The following is a 22,933-nucleotide window of genomic DNA, read 5'->3' as shown; positions in this document are numbered from 1 at the left end:
CTGTGGAGTGTGTTTCTCTCTAAATAGATCCTCTTCTTACCTATCACTCTGTCTCTCGCTGAATTCTTTCTGCGATGAGACATCAAGAACGTGAGCTTCACGAAGTCTTGAGACCAGGTGTGTGATCTCAGTTAAAAGACCATGGGTTCAGGCTTCCCAGGTGGCGCAGTGGTTGAGAGTCCGCCTGCCGATGCAGGGGACACGGGTTCGTGCCCTGGTCCGGGAAGAGACCACATGCCGCGGAGCAGCTGGGCCCGTGAGCCATGGCCGCTGAGCCTGCGCGTCCGGTGCTCCACAACGGGAGAGGCCACAGCAGTGAGAGGCCCGCGTATCGCAAAAAAAAAAAAAAAAGACCATGGGTTCAAGTCCCAATCTGAGTCACACGGTTCCAGTTTTACTTCAGATTCACATTGCAGTTGGCCCAACATGCTTATCACCAAAACAAAAAACAAACCAAAAAATCAGACACTTCAGCAGATAGAAATTTTATTATTTCAATTTGATTTTGTTCCTTAAAATAAAAAAGAGCAGTCTATGAAATATGAAATAAATAAGAATAATCTGGAAGTCTTATAGGGGTCCAGTTTCAGTACACTGGCACTTTCCCATTTCTCTCTTTGTTTTATAAAGTACTTCATTTAGCCACTCTGGAAGAATTTATTTTTTTGATATCAACTTGGCTCAGAATCAGTGTCCCATTTTTGAATTTTCCAACCTGTCCAATCCGTCCACTTGACAAAATACTGGGAGCCGATTTCTTCTTTTTGGATTTCCTACATTTAAAGTGAGAGGAAGGTACTATAGTTAAGCTTATACAAAAGGACTTCAGCACCACCAACCAGGCCACCGATGTCTGGCCCTGCAACCTCCAGGCCCCTCCCATGCAAGGCCCCCGCCCCACTGCAGCACCACTAGCTTCCTTCGTCCCTGAACATGCCAACTGCCTCCTGCCCCAGGGCCTGTGCACTGGTTTCTTCCACGTTGAATATTCTGCTACCAGATCTTTCCGGATCTTCCCCACTGAGGTCTCGACTCAGATGTGGTCTCCTTAGAACGACGCACCAGCCCACCCTCAGTGACGTTCTCTCACAATGCACTATTTCAACCTCCTCAGGAAACCTGCCAGGACCTGACATGCCCTTACTTATCTGTTTAGATGTTTTGGTGTGTTTCCCTCCCTAAAATGTAAGCTCCTCCAGGGCAGGGACCCTCAGTGTGATCACAGTTGTACGCCCAACACCTAGACACCTATGTGCCTGGCGCACAGTGGGCCCCTGACAGACCACACAACCAGAACAGATGACCACCTTCCAGCATGTGCAAGCTCACTAGGGGTCCAAGAAAAAGCTCAAGACAAAAGTAGATTCTGAAACAGTAATTTGAGGAGAGAGAAAAAAGTACTTGAACAAAAGCTAAGAAGCAAGCAGAAAGGCACAAAATCAATGCTCCATTACTCAAACCACGGTGCTCTCCCTCACATGGTCCTGGAGGTGCAGGCAGCACAGGCTCTCTTAGGAGGGGACAGAGGTCTTGTTGGAAACGTCAACCTCAGCTTTTCTACTAGTCACTGCACATGTCTGGTCTTTGAAAATGGGAGACTGGAGAAGGTTCCTAGTTCAATCCTGAGGGAGTTGCCTGATCTTGGACAATTTACTGAATCCTGTCTACCCCCTCAAGGGATTGATTTAGGATCAGGAGAGACAGTGAACCACTGTAACAGGCTAGAAACACCACATCAATTCAAGGTATTATGTTCAGAACTAACCAACGGGTTTATCCAAATCATTCCACCCGAGTACCTGATGGTATCACTCACCTGTCTTCCTGTCCTTTCCTCTTCTTTTTCTTGAAAATATCTGTGTCCTGGGCCTGATTTCACAATTAAAGAAAACATATGTATCAGTAATGGATAATGGAGATTCAAAAAAAGGCAAGAGGTTTGTGACCAAAAGCCACAGAGATATCATTTATTTTTAATATTTTTTCAAGTAGGCATGTTAATTATACAAACTTTCATCCTAAAACCCTTTCAAGACTGTGAAAGGCCATTCAGAGAAAATGGACAGGAGAAATGTCAAATCTTCCGTTTTAGGCGAAAGGGAGGGGGCGTAACATCAATTCTCTTTGTGGTTTTTCAGAAGCCCGTGTGTTCTATACAATGTAAAAGGCAAAAAAAAAAAAAAAAATGACTGCATATAGGGAAAAGGTCAAAGTAGCTCACAGTACCTGAACAGGAGTTTGCTATTTCAAAGCAAACCTTTCAGGTAAATAAGTCAGATTATGTGGCTGGTATCACATGACTTGAAGAGAGGGTAAGAACAGTTATCTAACTCTAGATTTCTTGCTGTCTAGACTGCTTTCCAAGCAGTGGGGTCCAGCAAATTGCAACCACCTTTCTGTTCTAGTTTAAGAAAAGGCTATCACACCTACCGTTCTCTTTTCTTTTTCCTTTGCTGACTTTTTTTCTTTGATTTGCTCCTGCAAAACCTTGTAATTCACATAACTATTTTTGGGAGGCTGAAATGAGAAAGGACACTAAGCATCATTTTTGACTTTGCCTTTGCCCCTGCCCTGCCTTGCCCGGGGCGACCCCCTTTGCTGCACCCCGTCTGCGGGTGAGAGGCAGAAGCAGCCCTCACCTTAGCACCCAGCATAATGGCGCGTCCCTGCTCCAGGACTCTCTCCTTTCCTTTTCCATAACCTGTGATCCCAAACCGGTGCACTTCCAAACGAGCCTGCAGACACAAAGCACAGTCAGGCCCAAGTGCCTTCCAGAAACTCCACAGAGGAAACACAGCCCTAGGAGTGCTGCCTGCCAGACACGATGGGCTACATGCCCAGCACTTTTATGGAGGACCTGCAGGGGCTACACCTCTCAAGAGTGCTGTCACGGTGTGGTTTAAGCAGCTTTGTGGAGTCTCTCACAAAGGTCCATAACCTCCCCAGGCCATTCTCCCACACTGAATGCAGGCAGTCGAAGCAAAGACTTATCTCCACACAAATTAGTGACAAAACGAGGGTGACCGGCTGCCGTACTTTAGGATGTACCCTAAAACAAGCTACTACCCATAAAGGCAACAACTAAAAGTACCTTCCCAAACACATCTACTCACACGTGGAAACCCTTTATCACAGCAGCTTCAAACACAGGTCCATGTTCTTTCTTTAAAAACATATTGTAGAAGAGAAAAAGTCACCAATACCCACTCTTGGCAGCTGAATTACTTCCTGTCTTTTTTCCCACACATTATTTTTAATTTTTTTAAAAAATTATTTATTTATTTATGTATTATTTTGGCTACGCCAGGTCTTAGCTGCAGCACATGGGACCTTCATGGCAGCACGTGGACTCTTAGTTGCGACATGCACGTGGGATCTAGTTCCCCGACCAGGGATCGAACCCAGGCCCCCTGCATTGGGAGGGTGCAGTCTTAAGCACTGGACCACCAGGGAAGTCTCTCTCACACATTTTTAAAACCTAGTTACAACCACAGAACACACACATCCCTGCTTTTCCTACTTACCATTGTATCATTGACACTGTAGTCACAAAACCAACATGTTTTAAACGACTGCACAATGTTCAATCAAGTAACTGTAGTGTGATCTGCTTCACCATTTCCCCAACCATTGGACAACATGTAAACATATTCATTTTTGGTGTTACAATGCTGAAAAAATTAATAATTTCAAAGCACATACCTTTTCTAGGTTAAATTCTTGTACATCCACATCTTTCTCGAGGATACTAGTTTTGGTCTGAAAAGGAAAAGAAAACATTCTTATTAAGGTCATCTGTTCCTTATAGCATCCATCGCACCAAGAGCATACTCATGTTTTTAAAAGCCTTGAAATTGGCCCAGATGCCTAAATAACAAACAATAATATGTGCTTGTTGCACAGAAGCCTAATTAACAGCTAATGGGAGACAAATGGAGAAAATAAATTTAAGGTTTCAAAGTTTAAGAAAAGACTGATGAGAAACTAAAAAAGAAAAGAGAGTATGAGAGAGACCAATGTCTGTAACTCATGCACCAAATGTGGGAAACTCTGTATGGTGGAGGGTTTAGAAAAGGATAACTGAGCAGAATTTTAGAGGGTAAAAAGTTCATATTTAAATAATTCTCAGGAATTCCCTGGCGGTCCAGTGGTTAGGACTTGGCGCTTTCACTGCCATGGCCCGGGGTTCAATCCCTGGTCGGGGAACTAAGATCCCACAAGCCGTGAGGGGAAGGAAGGAAGGGAGGGAGAGAGAATTCCCTCTTTTCTTCCCTCCTATCCAGCCATTGGAATAATGGCTAACTCTCTTAAACTCTCTTGAGTTGAAAATTTCTTTCAGGAACATCAGATTTCTAGAAATGATGGAGACTGGGTTTATAATTCCCCACAGAAAATAATGATACTGGAAATGCCATCAAAATATGTGACTCTTTACATCAATATATCCCCTGGCTGTGGTTACCAATCCACAGAATTGACCAGAAGTTTGAGACTTCAAGGAAACTATTGTCAAATCTAGCCAAGGACAGCGGTCTCTGCTCAACCTCAGGCATCCCAGCCGTGCAGCATCTAGAAAAGCAGTCCTGGCCTCTGGCTCAGCAGGGCAGAGTCTGTGCGGAGAGCGACGGACAGGGGAAGGCTTGTTAAAACCCTTCTGCTTGTAACCTGCCTTCACCGATTAAGCTCGCTTTAGTTATTTTGTTCTTTCCTTTCCCCTCTCTTTAACTGCACACCTACCCAGCTTCTCGTAGCCCAGTTGTTTTGCAGGAATTTGGAGTCAGCTCCTGCCCCGTGAGAGCTGGCTAAGGCTGGCCGGCTCATCAGCGCTAAAACTGGGCCTGCGCAGGTGTCCGAGGAAGGGCCTTTTGAGGTCAGGGGCCAGAAAGCTCCGATCATGCTGAGCACTTCCATTCTGAACACAGACGCCTGTAACCCAGATACGCCTGCACAGAACACTGATTACCTCACCTTTTCCCCTTCCTCCGATCACCCTTCCCCACTCCTAAGATCACCGTGCTTATCCCGTAAAGACCCCAGCCCCCTCACTGTTGGGAGGCGGATCTCAGACTTGCTCTCCCACCTCCTCACTTGGCTGCCTCGTGAATAAACTGTAAACCTCAGCGTCTCGGCGTCTGGCTTGCTGCACGTCGGGCAGATGGACCTGGTTCGGTAACAGATCCTTCTTTATAGAAAAACATTCTTGGCTAATTATCATGATGCTGGGCCTATTAGCATGATCCCCACCACTACCTTAACTTTAATTTCTACTTTGAGCTATAAAACCACTTTAGTACATTATTCACAATGCAACACCTGCATTTAGAAATAATCAGCAGTCTCCCCTGTTTTCTTTCCCCTACTCTCACTGTGGTAGGGGGCACTAGTGCCTACAGGCAATACTGGGTCCTCCTCCACTTCTAGACTCACAGGAGAACTGGGCTTTGCTGCCTACCTGAAGTTAGGCACAGCTACATGACTTGTTTTGGCCAAAGCGTGAGCAGAGGGAAGCATGCCCCTTCCACATGAAACCTCTAAGAGCCTTCATCGGGACTTCCCTGGTGGTGCAGTGATTAACAATCCGCCTGCCAGTACAGGGGACACAGGTTCGAGCCGTGGTCCGGGAAGATCCCACATGCTGCAGAGCAACTAAGCCCGTGTGCCACAACTACTGAGCCTGTGCTCTAGAGCCTGTGAGCCACAACTACTGAGCCCGCAAGCCACAACTACTGAAGCCTGTGTGCCCTAGAGCCCGTGCTCCACAACAAGAGAAGCCACCACAGTGAGAAGCCTGCGCACAGCAACAAAGGGTAGCCCCCGCTCGCCACAACTAGAGAAAGCCCGCACGCAGCAACAAAGACCCAACACAGCCAAAAAATAAAAAAATTTTTTTTTTAAAAAAGGCTTCATCAACTCCCCTTCTCCATCAAATGGTGGAGCCCCTATCACCCTGGGTCCCTAGATTAGGATGGTGCGGATCACAGCCGTCTGCCCTGACAATCCTGATGAACACATAACATGAGAACAAGATTAACTTTTGCCTTTAAACCACTGAGATGTAGGGACTACTTGTTATGGAATCACCGTCTCCCCTATCTTGACTGATAAAGCCTCACTGTCCCACACACGAGAGAGAGAGAAACGTTTGGAGATTATGAGAACTTGTCTGTTAGGTAGTGAAGAAGAAAGCAAGCTATAAGAAGCAGACTCAGACTGAGTACCAGACTCAGTGAACTTCCTCATTGGCTGACTTGCAGACCCAAAGTATTTTCTCCTGCACTGGTTAAGATTTTTCTTCTATTAGTTACACTGTCCAAACTTTGTCCAATTAGAGAAGAGTTGGCTAAATAAACACTCTCTTTTTAATTATGCCAGCAGTTCTGGGAATACTGAGAAATTTTTTCATATCTTCTTGAGCGTAAATTATTTCAATTAGATTACTTTCTTCTTAATACCTATCTGACACTGGATGTACTAAAGAGGAGGGGACATGGTACAGCTAAAGGGTGATGGACTTCAGGGCAGCCCTGGGGTACTGCAGAGATTATGAGGGCACTAAGAACCTGGGGCAGGGACTTCCCTGACAGTCCAGCGGTTAACACTCCGTGCTTCCAACGCAGAGGGCGCAGGCTGGATCCCTGGTCGGGGAACTAAGATCCCATGTGCCATGGGGCGTGGCCAAAAATAAATAAATAAATAATAAAAAATTAAAATGAACATTAAAAAAAAAAAGAACCTGGGGCAATAACTTGATAGAATGTCTTTATGTCTAGTGAAGCTTCTGGTGCAGTACACTTGTGTTCCTCAAGAGACAAACAGCCTAACTAACCTGCATTCCCTTTCGCTTGTGTAGTAGTCGGGCACACAGCTTTTAAGCCAGAAAGCCTGGGGTCTGAACCTGAGCTCTAGCACTTATTTCACATCCACAATCCTTTATCTGGAATCCTGAGACAATTCAGATGGTGATACTGTGAATATACTGAATACTGTCCAAGACAGCAACCCGTAATTAAGCACATTCACGTTTCTGCAGCAATGCCTATGAATATTCACACCCAATGGAACCAACAGAAATAACTCTTAAGCCTCACTTCAGTTCAGGTTGGGTTTTACTGCCAAATAAATTTGCGCCAAACTTAAAAAAACAACCTAACTCGTGCTTTCCAAAGCTCTGGGGTTTTGGAACTGCAGATATGGGATGGTGGGGTACCTGCTTAAATGCAGGCAAATAGTTCAACCTCTCTAGGCATCAACCTCTTCTGCGAAATGAAGACAGGTCACGCTGTGAAGACCTAATGAGATACTGAACTAGTTAATGAATGTAAATAATCACGGTTAGTACACAGTAAGCACTCAGGAAATACTGGTAAATCTTTACTCAGCAATTCCTTACATGTTCAGAAGCAGTGTACGTGTACCTCAGTCTAGGCCACAGGATCCAGGCGTCCCTTCTGACCTACAGTACACTGTTCTATTATTTCTACTATATCTTTCTTGTCTCTTTTCTGTGGAGGCCATAGGTTCATGAGATGGACCAGTGTTAGGGGTGGAAAAACCACATTGATCAGACACACCTCTGAAGGCCAGACAATACTTGGATCATTTTAAGCTACACTTGACCCTTTCATTTCTTAAGAGCATAGGAATTTTCTTCCTTATATAGGCAGCCTTGCACTCATTAAAGAGTGAGTTCATCCACTCAATCCTCAAATCACAAGGCCAGGCCACCCCGTTTTGAACCTGGACCCCTGCAGTAATCCTCACTTGGTCCCCTCATGCCTCTGGCTACTGCTCACCTATAATCCATTTACCACGCAGGGGCCAGAGCCATCTTTTTAAAATATAAATCAGATCACTTCATGCCCCTGCTTAAATTCTTTGGTGGCTTTCCATGTACTTTAAACTAACTCCAAAGGCCCCATGTCTCCGGGGCCTGGTGCGGGCTGGCCTCAGCCTGTCTCTCCAACAGCCCACGCCTTCCCCCTCCCCCTCATCTTCCGGCTCCTGGAACCCCGCAGGCCTCTCTACAGCTCAGGGCGTTTGCAAGGCAGCTTCCCTCCGCCTGCATTACTCTGCTCCCTCCTTTCCCAGCACCCTGCAACACAGCATCAGCCTAAAGTCACCTCCTTGGACACCTCTGACCACTGGCTCTAAAGGAAGTTCTGCCTGTTACTCTCAGGACCCTGTATCTTTCCTTCAGAGGGTTTATAGCTGTTTTTAAGTATATTATTGATATTAATTTATCCAGGGTTTGCCCAACCCACCAGCAAACCATACACTCCATGAGAGCAGAGGACTGTACCTTGTTTCCTGTGGGATCTCCTGGGCCTGGCAAAGAGTAAGCACCCAATTATTTGTGGAGTAAATGAATGAATAAGATTTCTGGGCAGACCACATCTATAGAGCTTTACAAATGGGACATGATCAAGAAGTTCATTTGTAGGTCAGCTATCTGGAATGGGTAAAATATTAAACAATGGTGACCAAGTTCCCAGATAAGTCCATTAAAAGGGGTTCTGGTCACCAACTCCGATGCAGGGGGAAGGGTTTCCCACACATGGGAGCAACGGTCCCACACAGTCAGGTGTTCTACAGTTCAGTGCTACTCTGACACTACCAGAGACGGCACAGGTTCCGCAGGTGAAGGGGCTCAGTCCTACGATACCGTCCCCACTTCAGAGGCCAAATGCAAGCCCAGGTTGTTACCTGTAGTACTTCTGACAGACTGCCTACAGACTGGAAGTTCTCATGACCCCCTCCTTGGGTTCAACTAATTTGCTAGAGTGGATCATAGAACTCAAGAAACCCGTTTACTTGCTAGATCACCAGCTTATTCTAAAAGGACAAAACTCAGGGACAGCCAGATGGAGGAGATGCTGAGGGCAAGGCTCGTGGGAAGGGGCGAGGAACTTCCACACCCTCTCCAGGCTCCACTCTCCCAACCTGGAAGCTCTCCAAACCAAACCCCATCCTTCTGGAGTCTCAGAGGTTTCCACACAGGCATAATTGAGTAAATCATTGGCCATTGGTAACTGATTTAAACTCTAGCCCCTTTGCCCTCCCCAGAAGTCAGGGCATAGGTTCTCTAATCATAAGGCTGGTTCTCCTGGCAACCAGTCCCCATTCAAGGATGCTTTCCAAGTCATTTCACTAATACAACAAAAGACACCTTTACTGCTCTCATCTCTTAAGAAATTCCAAGGGTTTTAGGAGCTCTGTGCCAGAAACAGGGACAAATATTTAATATTTCTTATTATAAATCATCATATCACACCCATGAAAATCTGTTTCAATACACTATGTAGTTTAATCATTGTTTATTGCAGAAGCCTAAATTCTGGGAAAAGAAGGTCATTTACTTGCCAGTACCTCTTGCGTTCTCGAGAATACTTCAGACAACAGAGGGCAACAGGAACTCACATAGAGACTCGACTAGTGGGGGGAGCCACATAAATGGAGAAATAAAAGGAAAACAGAAATAAAAAGAAAACTTCAAAGATGGCCAGCTGATTGCACGACTGGTCAATGGAGGCTATCATTATTTGATCACGTATTTTTGCGGACCCCATGTCTGTCTGCACTGTCCTACGGTGACTTGTAAGTCTTCAGAGAGCAGGGGCCACATGTACATGTTCCCATGTTGCACAAACTCTTAGCATAGCACTATGTGTCTTAATTACTCCAATGGTCTATCCTTTGCCTGGCATGCCCTATACCCAGGATATGCCATAACAACTAGCTCTATATTAATTTGCAGTTATTTATATGTTGCAATGTCAACATTCTAAAGTCTTTTTATGGGTGTATGTGTTCTTACTGTGCTCACATATACTGTCTCCTTAGCCAGACACATTCACATTTTCAGAAGATAAACTTTAAAAAGGAGAAAAGGGTCAAGATGGTGGACTAGGAGGACGTGGGGCTTGCGTCTCTGCACAACTAGGGCACCTACGAGGCACTGGTGGGGGACCAAGGACACCGAAGGGGACGGGAGGAATGCCCAGCGACTGGGTAGGACATGGGACATGCGGGGAAGTGAAGGGGGAGGAGAAGTGGAGGCAGGACCGGACTCCGGGAGGGCGGCTGGGGGAGGGGAAGGGATCCCACGCCCAGAGGGGGGAAGGGGAGGGACGGTTGGGAGGGCAGAGGATCAGAAGGGCGTGTGGCCAGCGTTTCCCCTGCCCACTTGGGCCCCGGGGAGCCTGCTGAGATCCCGGGCCTGATCCACTGCCCACGGAGGCCTCCTCCAGGCACACGGGTGCTGAGGTGGAGGGGGGGAAGGGGGAGCAGAAGTAAAGGCCGGACCTCGGGGACCGGCACCCCTGAGGGGCGGCTGAAGGAGGGAAGGAGTTCTCATACCTTCTCCCCTCCCCCCCTCCACGGAGCCCACCCACGGTTAGGGGTTCAGCAGCGACAGGGGAGACCCTCAGGGGAGCAGAGGAACGGAAGGGAATGCGGCCAGCACTCTCCCTGCCCACTCGGGCGCCAGGGAGCCTGTTGGGCTCCGGGGCCTAATCCCCCGCCCTCCAAGGCTCCCTCAGCAGCGCAGAGCCCAAGCCCCGCCACTGCTCCCCACCCGGGCCCTGCCTCTACACCCACTACAAGACCCCCTCCAGCTACGCTGAGCCTAAGCGCCACCCACACACCCTCACCGAGGGCCGGACCTCCAAACCCCGGAACTGCACACTCCAGTGGCCCCCTCAGGCCACGCTGCCTCTCCCCCAGCAGAGTGCAGGTGTGAAGCCAAGGCCCCGCCCCACCCTAAACCCCTCCCCCGCCTAAGGTCCACCTCCTGCCACCCTTCCCCGCCTAAGCTCTGCCCCCCACAGCCAAGGCCCTTCTCGGCCTTTCTTTTTTTCCTCTTTGTTTTTTCTTTTTTCTCTTGCGGTTCTGTTTTACCTTGTTGTAGCGGTTTCAATTCTATTTTTATTTTTCCTAATGTATTTTTTATCTTTCTAATTTTATTTTATGTTTTGTTATTGTACCGCTTTTTTTTTTTTTTCTTTTGCTGTGCCACACAGCTTGCAGGATCTTGGTTCCCAGGCTGTGGGCTAGGCCTGAGTTCCTGTGGTGGGAGGGCCGAGTCCAAACCACTGGACTAACAGAGAACCTCAGGCCCCAGGGAATATTAATTGGAGTGAAGCCTCCTGGAGACGGGAGGTCCTCGCCTCCGCACCAAGACCCGGCTCTACCCAACTACCTGCAAACTCCAGTGCTGGACGCCTCAGGCGAAACAACCAGTGAGACAGGAACACAGCCCCACCCATCAATAAAACTGAGAAAACAAAAACTATGTTACAGATGAAGGCTCAAGGTAAAAACCTACAAGACCAAATAAATGAAAAGGAAATAGGCTACCTATCTGAAAAAGAATACAGAGTAATGATAGTAAAGGTGATCCAAAATCTCGGAAACAGAATGGAGAAAATACAAGAAACTTTTAACAAGGACCCAGAAGAACTAAAGAGCAAACAAACAGTGATGAACAGCAAAATAACTGAAATTTAAAATACTCTAGAAGGAATCAATAGCAGAATAACTGAGGCAGAAGAACAGTTAAGTGAGCTAGAAGATAAAATGGTGGAAATAACTGCCATGGAGCAGACAAAGAAAAAAGAATGAAAAGAATTGAGGACAGTCTCGGAGACCTCAGGGACAACATTAAACGCACCAACATTCGAATTATAGGGGTCCCAGAAGAAGACGAGAAAGAGAAAGGGTCTGAGAAAATATTTGAAGAGATTATAGTCAAAAACTTCCCTAACATGGGAAACGAAATAGTCACCCAAGTCCAGGAAGCACAGAGAGTTGCATACAGGATAAACCCTAGGAGAAACACACCAAGACATCTATTAAGCAAACGAACAAAAATTAAATTCAAAGAAAAAATATTAAAGCAGCAACGAAAAGCAACAAATAACATACAAGGGAATCCCCATAAGGTTATCAGCTGATTTCACAGCAGAAACTCTGCAGGCCAGAAGGGAGTGGCAGGATATATTTACAGTGATGAAAGGGAAAAACCTACAACCAAGACTACTCTACCCAGCAAGGATCTCATTCAGATTCCACGGAGAACTCAAAAGCTTTACAAACGAGCAAAAGCTATGAGAATTCAACACCAAACCGGCTTTACAACAAATGCTAAAGGGACTTCTCTAAGCAGGAAACACAAGAGAAGAAGAAGACCCACAAAAACAAACCCAAATCAATTAAGAAAATGGTAATAGGAACATACATATCGATAATCACCTTGAATGTAAATGGATTAAATGCTCCAACCAAAAGACAGAGACTGGCTGAACAGATACAAAAACAAGACCCACATATATGCTGTCTACAAGAAACCCACTTCAGACTTAGGGACACATACAGACTGAAAGTGAGGGGATGGAAAAAGATATTCCATGCAAATGGAAATCACAAGAAAGCTGGAGTAGCAATACTCATATCAGATAAAATAGACTTTAAAATAAAGACTGTTACAAGAGATAAGGAAGGACACTACATAATGATCAAGGGATCAATGCAAGAAGAAAACATAACAATTATATATATTTATGCACCGAACATAGGAGCACCTCAATACATAAGGCAAATGCTAACAGCCATAATAGGGGAAATCAACAATAACAAAGTAATAGTGGGGGGACTTTAACACCCCGCTTACACCAATAAACAGATCATCCAGACAGAAAATAAATAAGGAAACACAAGCTTTAAATGACACAATAGACGAGATAGACTTAATTGATACTTACAGGATATTCCACCCAAAAGCGGAAGAATACACTTTGTTCTCAAGTGCACACCTAACATTCTCCAGAATAGATCACATCTTGGGTCACAAATCAAGCCTTGGAAAATTTAAGAAAATTGAAATCATATCAACCATCTTTTCTGACGAACTCTATGAGATTTGAAATCAGTTACAGGAAAAAAACTGTAAAAAACACAAACACATGGAAGCTAAACACTGCACTGCTAAATAACCAAGAGATCACAGAAGAAATCAAAGGAGAAATTTAAAAATACCTAGAAACAAATGACAATGAACACACGATGATCCAAAATCTATGGGAGGCAGCAAAAGCAGTTCTAAGAGGGAAGCTTATAGCAATTCAAGCTCACCTCAAGAAACAAGAAAAATCTCAAATAAACAATCTAACCTTACATCTAAAGCAACTAGAAAAAGAAGAACAAAGAAAACCCAAAGTTAGTAGAAGGAAAGAAATCATAAAGATCAGAGCAGAAATAAATGAAATAGAAATGAAGAAAACAATAGCAAAGATCAATGAAACTAAAAGTTGGTTCTTTGAGAAGGTAAACAAAACTGATAAACCTTTAGCCAGACTCATCAAGAAAAAAAAGGGAGAGGACTCATATCAATAAAATTAGAAATGAAAAAGGAGAGATTACAACTGACACCACAGAAATACAAAGGATCATAAGAGACTACTACAAGCAACTCTATGCCAATAAAACGGACAACCTGGAAGAAATGGACAAATTCTTGGAAGGTACAACTTTCCAAGACTGAACCAGGAAGAATTAGAAAATATAAACAGACCAATGAACAGGTAATGAAACTGAAACTGTAATTAAAAATCTTCCAACAAACAAAAGTCAGGACCAGATGGTTTCACAGGTGAATTCTATCAAACATTTAGAGAAGAGTTAACACCTATCCTTCTCAATCTCTTCCAAAAAACTGCAGAGGGAGGAACATTCCCAAACTCGTTCTACAAGGCCACCATCACCCTGATACCAAAACCAGGCAAAGATATCACAAAAAGGAAAATTACAGACCAATATCACTGATGAACATAGATGCAAGAATCCTCAACAAAGTACTAGCAAACAGAATCCAACAACACATTAAAAGGATCATACACCATGATGAAGTGGGATTTATCCCAGGGATGCAAGGCTTCTTCAATATACACAAATCAATCAATGTGATACACCATATAACAAACTGAAGAATAAAAACCATATGATCATCTCCATAGATGCAAAAAAAGCTTCTGAAAAAATTCAACACCCATCTATGATAAAAACTCTCCAGAAAATGGGCACAGAGGGAACCTACCTCAACATAATAAACGCCATATACGACAAACCCACAGCAAACATCATTCTCAATGGTGAAAAACTGAAAGCATTTCCTCTAAGATCAGGAACAAGACAAGGATGTCCACTCTCGCCACTATTATTCAAGATGGTATTGGAAGTCCTAGCCATGGCAATCAGAGAAGAAGAAGAAATAAAAGGAATACAAATTGGAAAAGAAGAAGTAAAACTGTCACTGTTTGCAGATGACATGATACTATACATAGAGACTCCTAAAGATGCCACCAAAAAACTACTAGAACTAATCAATGAATCTCATAAGGTTGCAGGATACAAAATTAGTGTACAGAAATCTCTGGCATTCCTATACACTAACAACGAAATATGAGAAAGAGAAATTAAGGAAACAATCCCATTTATCATCACAACAAAAAGAATGAAATACCTAGGAATAAACTTACCTAAGGAGGCAAAAGACCTGTACCCAGAAAACTATAAACAATGATGAAAGAAATCAAAGATGACACAAATAGATGGAGAGACATACCATGCCCCTGGATTGGAAGAATTGAGACTGTGAAAATGACTATACTACCCAAAGCAGTCTACAGGTTCAATGCAATCCCTATCACATTACCAATGGCATTTTTCACAGAATTAGAACAAAAAATTATACAATTTGTGTGGCAACACAAAAGACCCCGAACAGCCAAAGCAATCTTGAGAAAGAAAAACAGAGCTGGAGGAATCAAGCTCCCCAACTTCAGACTATACTACAAAGCTACAGTAATCAAGACAGTATGGTACTGGCACAAAAACAGAAATATAGCTCAATGGTACAGGACAGAAGGCCCAGAGATAAACCCACGCACCTATGGTCACCTAATCTATGACAAAGGAATACACAATGGAGACAAGACAGCCTCTTCAATAAATGGTGCTGGGAAAACTGGACAACTACATGTAAAAGAATGAAATTAGAACACTCCCTAACACCATACACAAAAATAAACTCAAAATGGATTAAAGACCTAAATGTAATACTGGACACTATAAAACTCTCAGAGGAAAACATAGGAAAAACACTCTGACATAAATCACAGCAAGATCTTTTATGACCCACCTCTTAGAGTACTGAAAATAAAAACAAAAATAAGCAAATGGGACCTAATTAAACTTCAAAGCTTTTGCACAGCAAAGAAAACCATAAACAAGATGAAAAGACAACCCACGGAATGGGAGAAAATATTTACAAATGAAGCAACAGACAAAGGATTAATCTCCAAAATATACAAACAGCTCATGCAGCTCAATATCAAAAAAACAAAGAACCCAATCAAAAAATGGGCGGAAGATCTAAATAGACATTTCAGCAAAGAAGACATACAGATGGTCAAGAGGCACATGAAAAGATGCTCAACATCCCTAATTATTAGAGAAATGCAAATCAAAACTACAATGAGGTATCACCTCACACTGGTCAGAATGACCATCATCAAAAAATCTACAAGCAACAAATGCTGGAGAGGGTGTGGAGAAAAGGGAACCCTCTTGCACTGTTGGGAATGTAAATTGATACAGCTACTGTGGAGAACAGTATGGAGGTTCCTTAAGAAACTAAAAATAGAACTAGCATATGACCTAGCAATCCCACTACTGAGAAAACCATAATTCAAAGAGACACATGTACCCCCATGTTCACTGCAGCACTATTTACAACAGTCAGGACATGGAAACAACCTAAATGTCCATTGACAGATGAATGGATAAAGAAGATGTGGTACGTGTATACAATGGAATATTACTCAGCCATAAAAAGAAATGAAATTGGGTCATTTGTAGAGATGTGGATGGACCTAGTGTCTGTCATACAGAGTGAAGTAAGTCAGAAAGAGAAAAAAAAATACCATATATTAATGCATATATGTGGAATCTAGAAAAATGGTACAGATGAACCTAGTTGCAGGGCAGGAATAGAAAGGGAGACGTAGAGAATGGACGTGTGGACATATTGGGGGAAGGAGATGGTGGGACGAATCGGGAGATTAGGTTTGACATAAATACACTACCATGTGTAAAACAGCTAGCTACTGGGAACCTGCTGTATAGCACAGGGAGCTCAGACCGGTGCTCTGTGATGGCCTAGTGGGGTGGGATGGCTGGGGGGAGAAGGTCCAAGAGGCAGGGGATGTGTGTATGCATATGGCTGATTCACTTGGCTGTGCAGCAGAAACTAACACAATATTGTAAAGCAATTATACTCCAATTAAAAAAAAAAAAAGAAAGAAAAGGGGAGAACCACCAAGGAAGCTAAAAATTTCATCAAGTTGAGGAAGTCCAAAATGTAAAACGAGTTGAGGTTCCTGAGAAAAGCCAACTACAATGAAAAGGGATTCTTTGGAGCAGAAAGAAGAATAACAGCCTGCTACACATGTTCCATTATTAAGAGATAGGGAGATGCAGACTCATTCAATGCCAATTTTTTTGTCCTTTCTATTAGAAAGAAAACTCTCTATTCCAGAAAGATGAACACGAGTGAGTCTAAGAAGAGACTGAAGACCGAAACCTTTGAGGAAACAAGGGAGGGTGCCTAGATGCTTTATGCCAGTTAAATTCTCCAAACACATAATTGTATTGCACAACAGTGCTTTCCAACCTTCTTCACATTGTGGCACACAGAGAAAATACTAATATACGTCTGGCTCACTGCGGTACCCTGTGGTAATACCAGTCTTTTTGGAAGCTCCCTGGCCGGCCGCCTTGGGGGCTCTGGCTGCAAGGGCCAAAGGAATCCATTTCTTGGTCTGCCTGTAACAGTTCCCGTTGCCCCAGTATTTGGATACTGTAAGAATTGGAAAGCTGACCTAGAATCCTAAAATAAAGGTAGATATGGTTACAGAATGCATTAATAATCTTTGAGGAAGAGATGCTGGTGAGCTTGACATAAAGTACTACCTAAATTCTAGAAAAGATGTGGTAAACACCAGTCACTAGCACATGTTCACATGTTCATCAAGAATACGCAAGCCTAACTGTCTTTGTAGTGGGTTGAATTGTGGTCTCCAAAAAGAAATGTCCATGCACTAATCCCCGGGAATCTGCAAATGTAACCTTATTTGGAAAAAGCATCTTTGGAGTGTAGTTAAGTTAAGGATCTCAGGATAAGATCCATCCTAGATTTAGGGTGTCCTAAATCCAGTGACGGGTGTCCTTCTAAGAGAAAGGCAGGAGATTTGAGACTCAGATACCAGGAAGAAGTCCATGTGAAGACAGAGGAAGAGCCCAGAGCTCTGCAGCCGCCAGAAGCTGGAAGAAGCAAGGAAGGACCCTCCCCCTGCAGAGGGAGCGTGGCCCAGCCAACAACGTGATTTGGACTTCTGGCCTCCAGAACTGTGAAAGAATACGTTTCTGTACAGCAGTCCCAGGAAACTAAGACAATCCTCTTTCTTTTTATGACAGACAAAAGTATACAGGACATGGGGAAAGCAACAGATATGTAATGTCTGGATTTTTGCAATGAATTGGACAAAAAGCTTGTGAAAAAAGTTTGGATAAGCACCCAAGCCTCTCTCACAGACTGAATTCTGAGTCAGACTTACAAATTCAGCCTGAGATGCTGCTCAGCAAAGCCACACTCTGCTTTCCATCAGAATGTAAGTTCCTTGAGAGAAAGCAGTTTTTGCCTTCTGTTCAATGCCTTTTGAACAAAAAGCAGTTTTTGCCTGTTGTTCCCAGGGCCTAGAACAGTGGCAGGACAACATCAGGGTTTTTACCACAAAAGCCAGTTCATTACCTTTGTGTTCTCGTCTTGATCGGGCTTCTGTTTTCTTTTTCTACTTCTGCTGTGAAATTCCACCACTTCTACTGGTTCCCTGTCGTTCCTCAGGGGAGAGGGGGCTACTGCAGCACTCGAGACTACAGGTCCTGAAGGGAAACCACCAGGGGTCACGGCGGGAACACCCTGCAGCTCTTCCTGGAGTTCCTGGAAGAAGCTGGAAGCACTCTTCCTCTGGCCTCTGACAAGAGAGCCAGGTTGGCGATCTGGCTCTGCAACCAAGGCCGCTGGGGTCCCCATATCTCTTTTCTTCTCTCTTTTCTTTCTGATCCTTTTCTGCTCTGCTTCATCTTCCGTCTCTCCTGTTTGTTCAAACACAAAAGGAAAAATAAACATTTTGTGTTTTAGCTATCATCAATACCAAATCACGTGAATTTACATGTGTCACAGCTATAAACATGCAGAAGTACACACAAAGACAAAAACTATTTTTCTTCCAAGAGGGTCGTATTTGTACAATTTATAGAATCCAAAGTGCACAGTCATCTTTTCGCAGGTAACTATATTTCTGTCTTTGACACTTACTAGCACAATTACTTTTAAAGTTCTCACCTTGGTCCTGACTATACGTGCCATCATCGTAATACCCCAGAAACTGGTAATCCCCGCTGGCTCACACTTTGTAGTAAAAATGTTAGTACATCTGCAGCCAGTGTTTCTTTTTAACACTTTCTAGGGTTACAGGTGGGGACCACGGTCTCCCTATTTCCTTTCACGGTTATGAATTAAGATGAACCTAAGACAACTGGCTTAATTTGAACACCTTTATTTTCAACTAAATCTCCATACCTCCCCTTTGTTTCAGCTGCTCAAACTCTGACCAGTCACCTGAAGGTTCTGACAAGAACTCTAGGCCTAACGACTCACCGACAGCATGACTGTCACAGAGCTCTCCAAACATTAGCTATTTATGTTTGCTTCTATTTTCTCAGTCTTCTATTCAGTCAATATGTATTAAGAGTCGACTATCCTTTGGCATTAGGCATATACAAATCAGTAGATACAGCGCATGCCTTCAGAGCTCCAAGCATAATTTGCAGGCTGTGTTTACACGAACTATATTTAGCGTTTTGCAGAATAGTCCTTTCCTCTAGGACTTCTCAAGGTCAGAGGCTACGTCTTCTCTGTCTTCCGACATTCCCAAGGGCAGAGAGATGCTCTGGCCACAGTTCAAGTGAATAACAAGTGCAGGCATTGGAGCCAGAGAGTGTAGGGCTTGGAACCCAAGCTCTGCAAATTACTAACTGGGTGAACTTCAAGTTTTTTAACCCTTAGTGCTTGTTTCTACAATAATGGGATTTGTCTTGTAATCATGGTATTAATGACAACATCTATTTCATAGTATTGTTGTGAAAATTAAACGAGTATATACCTGTAAAGCATGGAGTGTATGGTAAATTCTCAATACGATTTTAGCTATTATTTTTACTGTGTAATGAGCTTAGAATTTTGAGCAATGGCTCCAAAATAAAATAGCAACATCACGCCACAAATTTAGGAAATACGTTTGGCCTTTAAAGGCATTAATGCCTAACGATTATCTTTGGTGCATGAACAAAGGATGTCACCTTCCCTGGGGCAAGTTCTTCAGAGTGTGTGGAACGGTCTCCCTACTTAAGTGCCAGGAGTTGCCAATCTTTAACGATAAGCTCTTTTATCTTCCTCTTCCCCAGTCAAGATAAAGGAAGGAGAGCATAAGTCAGCCAACTTAGGGATGACAGGTTATGAAAAGCTTCCTGTGAAACCGCCCTCCTAAGTCCTTGGCAGGGGACACACTGAAGGATGAGGTCCCCACGTGACAAGGTGGCACCAATGCCCGAGGGTCAGGCGAGTCTGGGGGGTGCGTGGGGAAAGGGGGCTTCCCGGAGGAAAGCGATTCGGGGGAAAGGGGTGCTATTTCGAGAGCCCGAGGTCCTGCGAACACCTCCCCGGTAAGTCTGAAAGCCTTTGTGTTTCCGACACGCAAGCCGGTCCCCACCGAGGGACGGGCTAGGAGGTTTAATTCATAAAAAGCGCTCAACAGACTCCGGTCGCGGGGGAGGGGGGGAGGGTGATCTCCGACAGAAGCGAGTGGGGGACCCACTGTCAGAACCGGGTCGGACGAGCTGAGAGGTGCTCGACGTTCAAGAATCTTTAGCCTGAAAGCGGAGGCCGGCCCAGTTCCGGGCTGCTCAAGTCCGCTCTCCACGTGGGCTCCGAAGGCCCGTACTCACCAAAGTCGTAGAGGTTCTGGAGCAGAACGTCCAGCAGGGCCTGAGAACCAGGAGGCGCGGAGGCCGCTAGCGCGGGCTCCTTCGCCATCGTGGGGCCCAGCCGGTCGTGGCAGGACAGCGCTGAGCGCGCGGGACCCCGGGCGCGCGGCGCCCGCTTCCGGGTTCCGATGTGCTGCGCACGCGCGCGCTGCAGGTCCCAGCGCGGCTTCCGTCCTGGTTAAGATGGCGGCGCCCGGGGTCCTGCGGTTGGGCCGCAGAGGGTGCTGCCGCCCTAGGCGAGGTCGGGCCGCTCCGTGCGGAAGAACCGCCCCCAACAGCACCCCAACCACCGCTTAGCTACGAATCCCAGACCACGCCCGGGACAGCAGCCGCAGCATGGATTCTTCCAGTTCGTCCAGCTCTTGCTTCTCCGTCGGCTCCACCAGTCCCGGCGCTGTTGTGCTCCTCTACTCGGTATGCACCCGGGGGAGCGAGGCCGGGGCGGGGCCGCGGGAGAGAGACCCCCTTCTCCTGGTCCAGGGTTCCTCCGGGCTGCGGCCCAGGGCCCAGAAGATTGGGTCCGAGCCCCCACCCCCCCAGGAGGGATTAGGTGGTTGATTTGGTTTCTAGGGCAACGGTGTAGCGCTGCGTGTGGGAATGTCCGTGTGCTTTTAGAAGTTTCTCCTGGTGATGGTTCCGCTGGTTCCCTCCCGCTTGTTCCTTCCCTTCCCCTCCACCAGGCGTTGGGGCCTTCAGAACGCCCCTGACACGGGAACGAGGCGGGGAGAATTGGAGTCTCTCCATCTCTTGCGAGGCGTGTCGGGCTACCTTTCGGTCGAACCCGAGGAACCTGCGGGTCTGATTCAGCTTGAGGTAGCCCGTGGCACCCCACCCCGCTCTTTTGCAGCTGTGATATTCCCGGGAAAAAAGTATTTGGCTTGTCCGTGGGCATTGAGTTTCTAAGACTTTACGTTTTTCATCTAAGAAGATTTGGAGTTCCTGGAAATTTGTATTGTGTTTCTGTCTTCTGCCCATCATTGTACTTTTTCCACAAGTCATTTTGGCAGAGAACTAATGCTCCCCGGCCTCTCTCCAGTTCACCCCCCAGCCGCCTCTTCTGATTTTAACCGGTCTTTTTTGCTGACGGAATGTTGGTCGCTCAGAATTGTCATGAAGAAATTACAAGGTGGAAGCTTTGTAGCTCTCAGTATTTCACAACCCTGGGGCACTTGACTTTTTTTTTTTTTAAACCAAATTAAGTTTTATTTATCTTAGGAGGAAATAAAAGAATGCATTTTAGGGCTTCCCTGGTGGCGCAGTGGTTGAGAGTCCGCCTGCCGATGCAGGGGACACGGGTTCGTGCCCTGGTCCGGGAAGATCCCACATGCCGTGGAGCGGCTGGGCCCGTGAGCCATGGCCGCTGAGCCTGCGCGTCCGGAGCCTGTGCTCCGCGACGGGAGAGGCCACAACAGTGAGAGGCCCGCGTACCGCAAAAAAAAAAAAAAAAAAAAAAAGAATGCATTTTAAAATCATGTTACCAATGTTCTGGCTTAAATATAATGTTAATTTATGTAAGAAGGTCATAACAGGGAAAACACAAGAGCAAGATAAACAAGAAACTCAGTTTCAGAAAAGAATGTATATACCTATGGCTACCTTCAAATTGGGAGACCAGTGGAACATGGGGAAGCTTCTGTTCCCTTGCTGTCAAGAGCTCTGGGCTTATGATTGCTGCTAATTGTCCACTTTCCCAAGGTTTATTACTTGGACCTCTCTCTTCGTTGACCTCGCCGCACAGTGCAGTGGTGAAATAGTTCAACCTCAAAATGTAGGGAAAGAGGGTTGCTGTGTAGCTCTGGCTTCCCATGGGTAGTTTTTTTCAGCCCTCAACTGGTTTGTGAATTACAGCAATTTTCCACATGTGTATTAAAGGAAAGAGTTGGTTTTTTATTTCCCCATTCACCAATGATAAGACTTTGGTCACCTTTTTCACGTGAAAAACTAAAGCAGTTAATTGCATGTAAGCCGTTACTGCTTCTGAAGCTGGACAGCTGCCCTCACTCCTCTTGTGACGGCAGTCTTAACTTTCATGTTAACCTGAACTTTTTCTTACTGTTTCAGACTGTCCTTATTTCATTCCTCGGCCACACTCTTATTGTGCAATACTCTAATCTAGTCTTAGAGATATTTAAGATACTGCTGATTGCAGCAGACATTGCAGCTGTAGGTACTTACAGTGTCCTACTCAGTATTCTCAATGTGCAAGATGTGGAAGTTAAAGATCCAGCCCTTACCTTTAAGGACTTCAAAGGATGTCATGAGAATAAAGGAGTAATCGTAGTTAAGTGAGATAAGCCCAATGACTGAAGCGTGCACAGTATATTGTGGGAGGGCTGAGGAGGAGCACCTGACCTGTCTGGGGACTTGGAGAAGGCTTCTAAGAGAATGTGACACCTGAGCTGAGATTTTGAGGTATGAATGGGAGGTGAGGGAGAGGAAGACTGTCGTAGGCATCCGTGTAAGAAGACCACTCCTTGGCATGTTTGGGGGAACCAAGATAGGTAAGGGTAGAATAAAGGGGACATGAGAAACGAAACTAAGGAAGTAGGCAGAGGATATTTCCTAAAGGAATTTTATATGTTTAAACACCCTTCAGGATAAAATCTTCATTCTATGGGACACCATTTAAGGATGATCGGATTTGTATTTTTGAAAGTCTAAGAAGACTACTAGGTTTCTGGCATGATTATGTGGGTAACCTCTTTTATCGATACTTAAGCAGAGGCTGTGGAAAGGGAATTCGTTGGAGAAAGGAATCTGATACCGGAGGAATCTG

The 22,933-nt window shown here is 45.1% G+C and overlaps 2 protein-coding genes across 4 annotated transcripts in view; one reads left to right on the top strand and one right to left on the bottom strand.

The window, feature by feature from the left end:
* Positions 1–469: 469 nt before the first annotated feature.
* On the bottom strand, positions 470–20,283 carry FSAF1 (40S small subunit processome assembly factor 1). Of its 2 annotated transcripts, XM_079698256.1 has the most exons (7): positions 20,119–20,283; positions 17,864–18,207; positions 3,703–3,759; positions 2,640–2,735; positions 2,431–2,517; positions 1,817–1,869; positions 470–773 (listed from the first exon to the last, which is right to left on the bottom strand). In XM_079698256.1, exons 1-7 carry the CDS (start codon positions 20,204–20,206, stop codon positions 635–637), a joined length of 864 nt encoding a protein of 287 aa, XP_079554382.1. In that variant the 5' UTR covers positions 20,207–20,283; the 3' UTR covers positions 470–634. The 2 variants fall into 2 exon arrangements, with proteins under 2 accessions (XP_079554382.1, XP_079554381.1); XM_079698255.1 differs by lacking the exons at positions 470–773; positions 1,817–1,869 and adding an exon at positions 1,995–2,151 and having other exon boundaries at positions 20,119–20,273.
* A 195-nt stretch (positions 20,284–20,478) lies between these two features.
* GNPAT (glyceronephosphate O-acyltransferase) overlaps positions 20,479–22,933 on the top strand; it is a gene marked incomplete at its 5' end in the record, with an annotated part of 32,561 nt that continues 30,106 nt past the window's right edge. The window contains one exon of one of the 2 annotated variants that reach the window (XM_079698239.1): positions 20,479–20,571. In XM_079698239.1, the coding sequence (XP_079554365.1) occupies positions 20,494–20,571 (78 nt within the window). The remainder of the gene's footprint in view (positions 20,572–22,933) is intronic. The other variant, XM_079698238.1, reaches the window with a different exon arrangement.

The sequence above is a fragment of the Hyperoodon ampullatus genome, assembly GCF_949752795.1.
Source record: "Hyperoodon ampullatus genome assembly, chromosome: 1".
NCBI lineage: Eukaryota > Metazoa > Chordata > Mammalia > Artiodactyla > Ziphiidae > Hyperoodon > Hyperoodon ampullatus.
The sequence above is the reverse complement of the archived record's forward strand: the minus strand, read 5'-3'. Positions and strand labels throughout refer to the sequence as shown.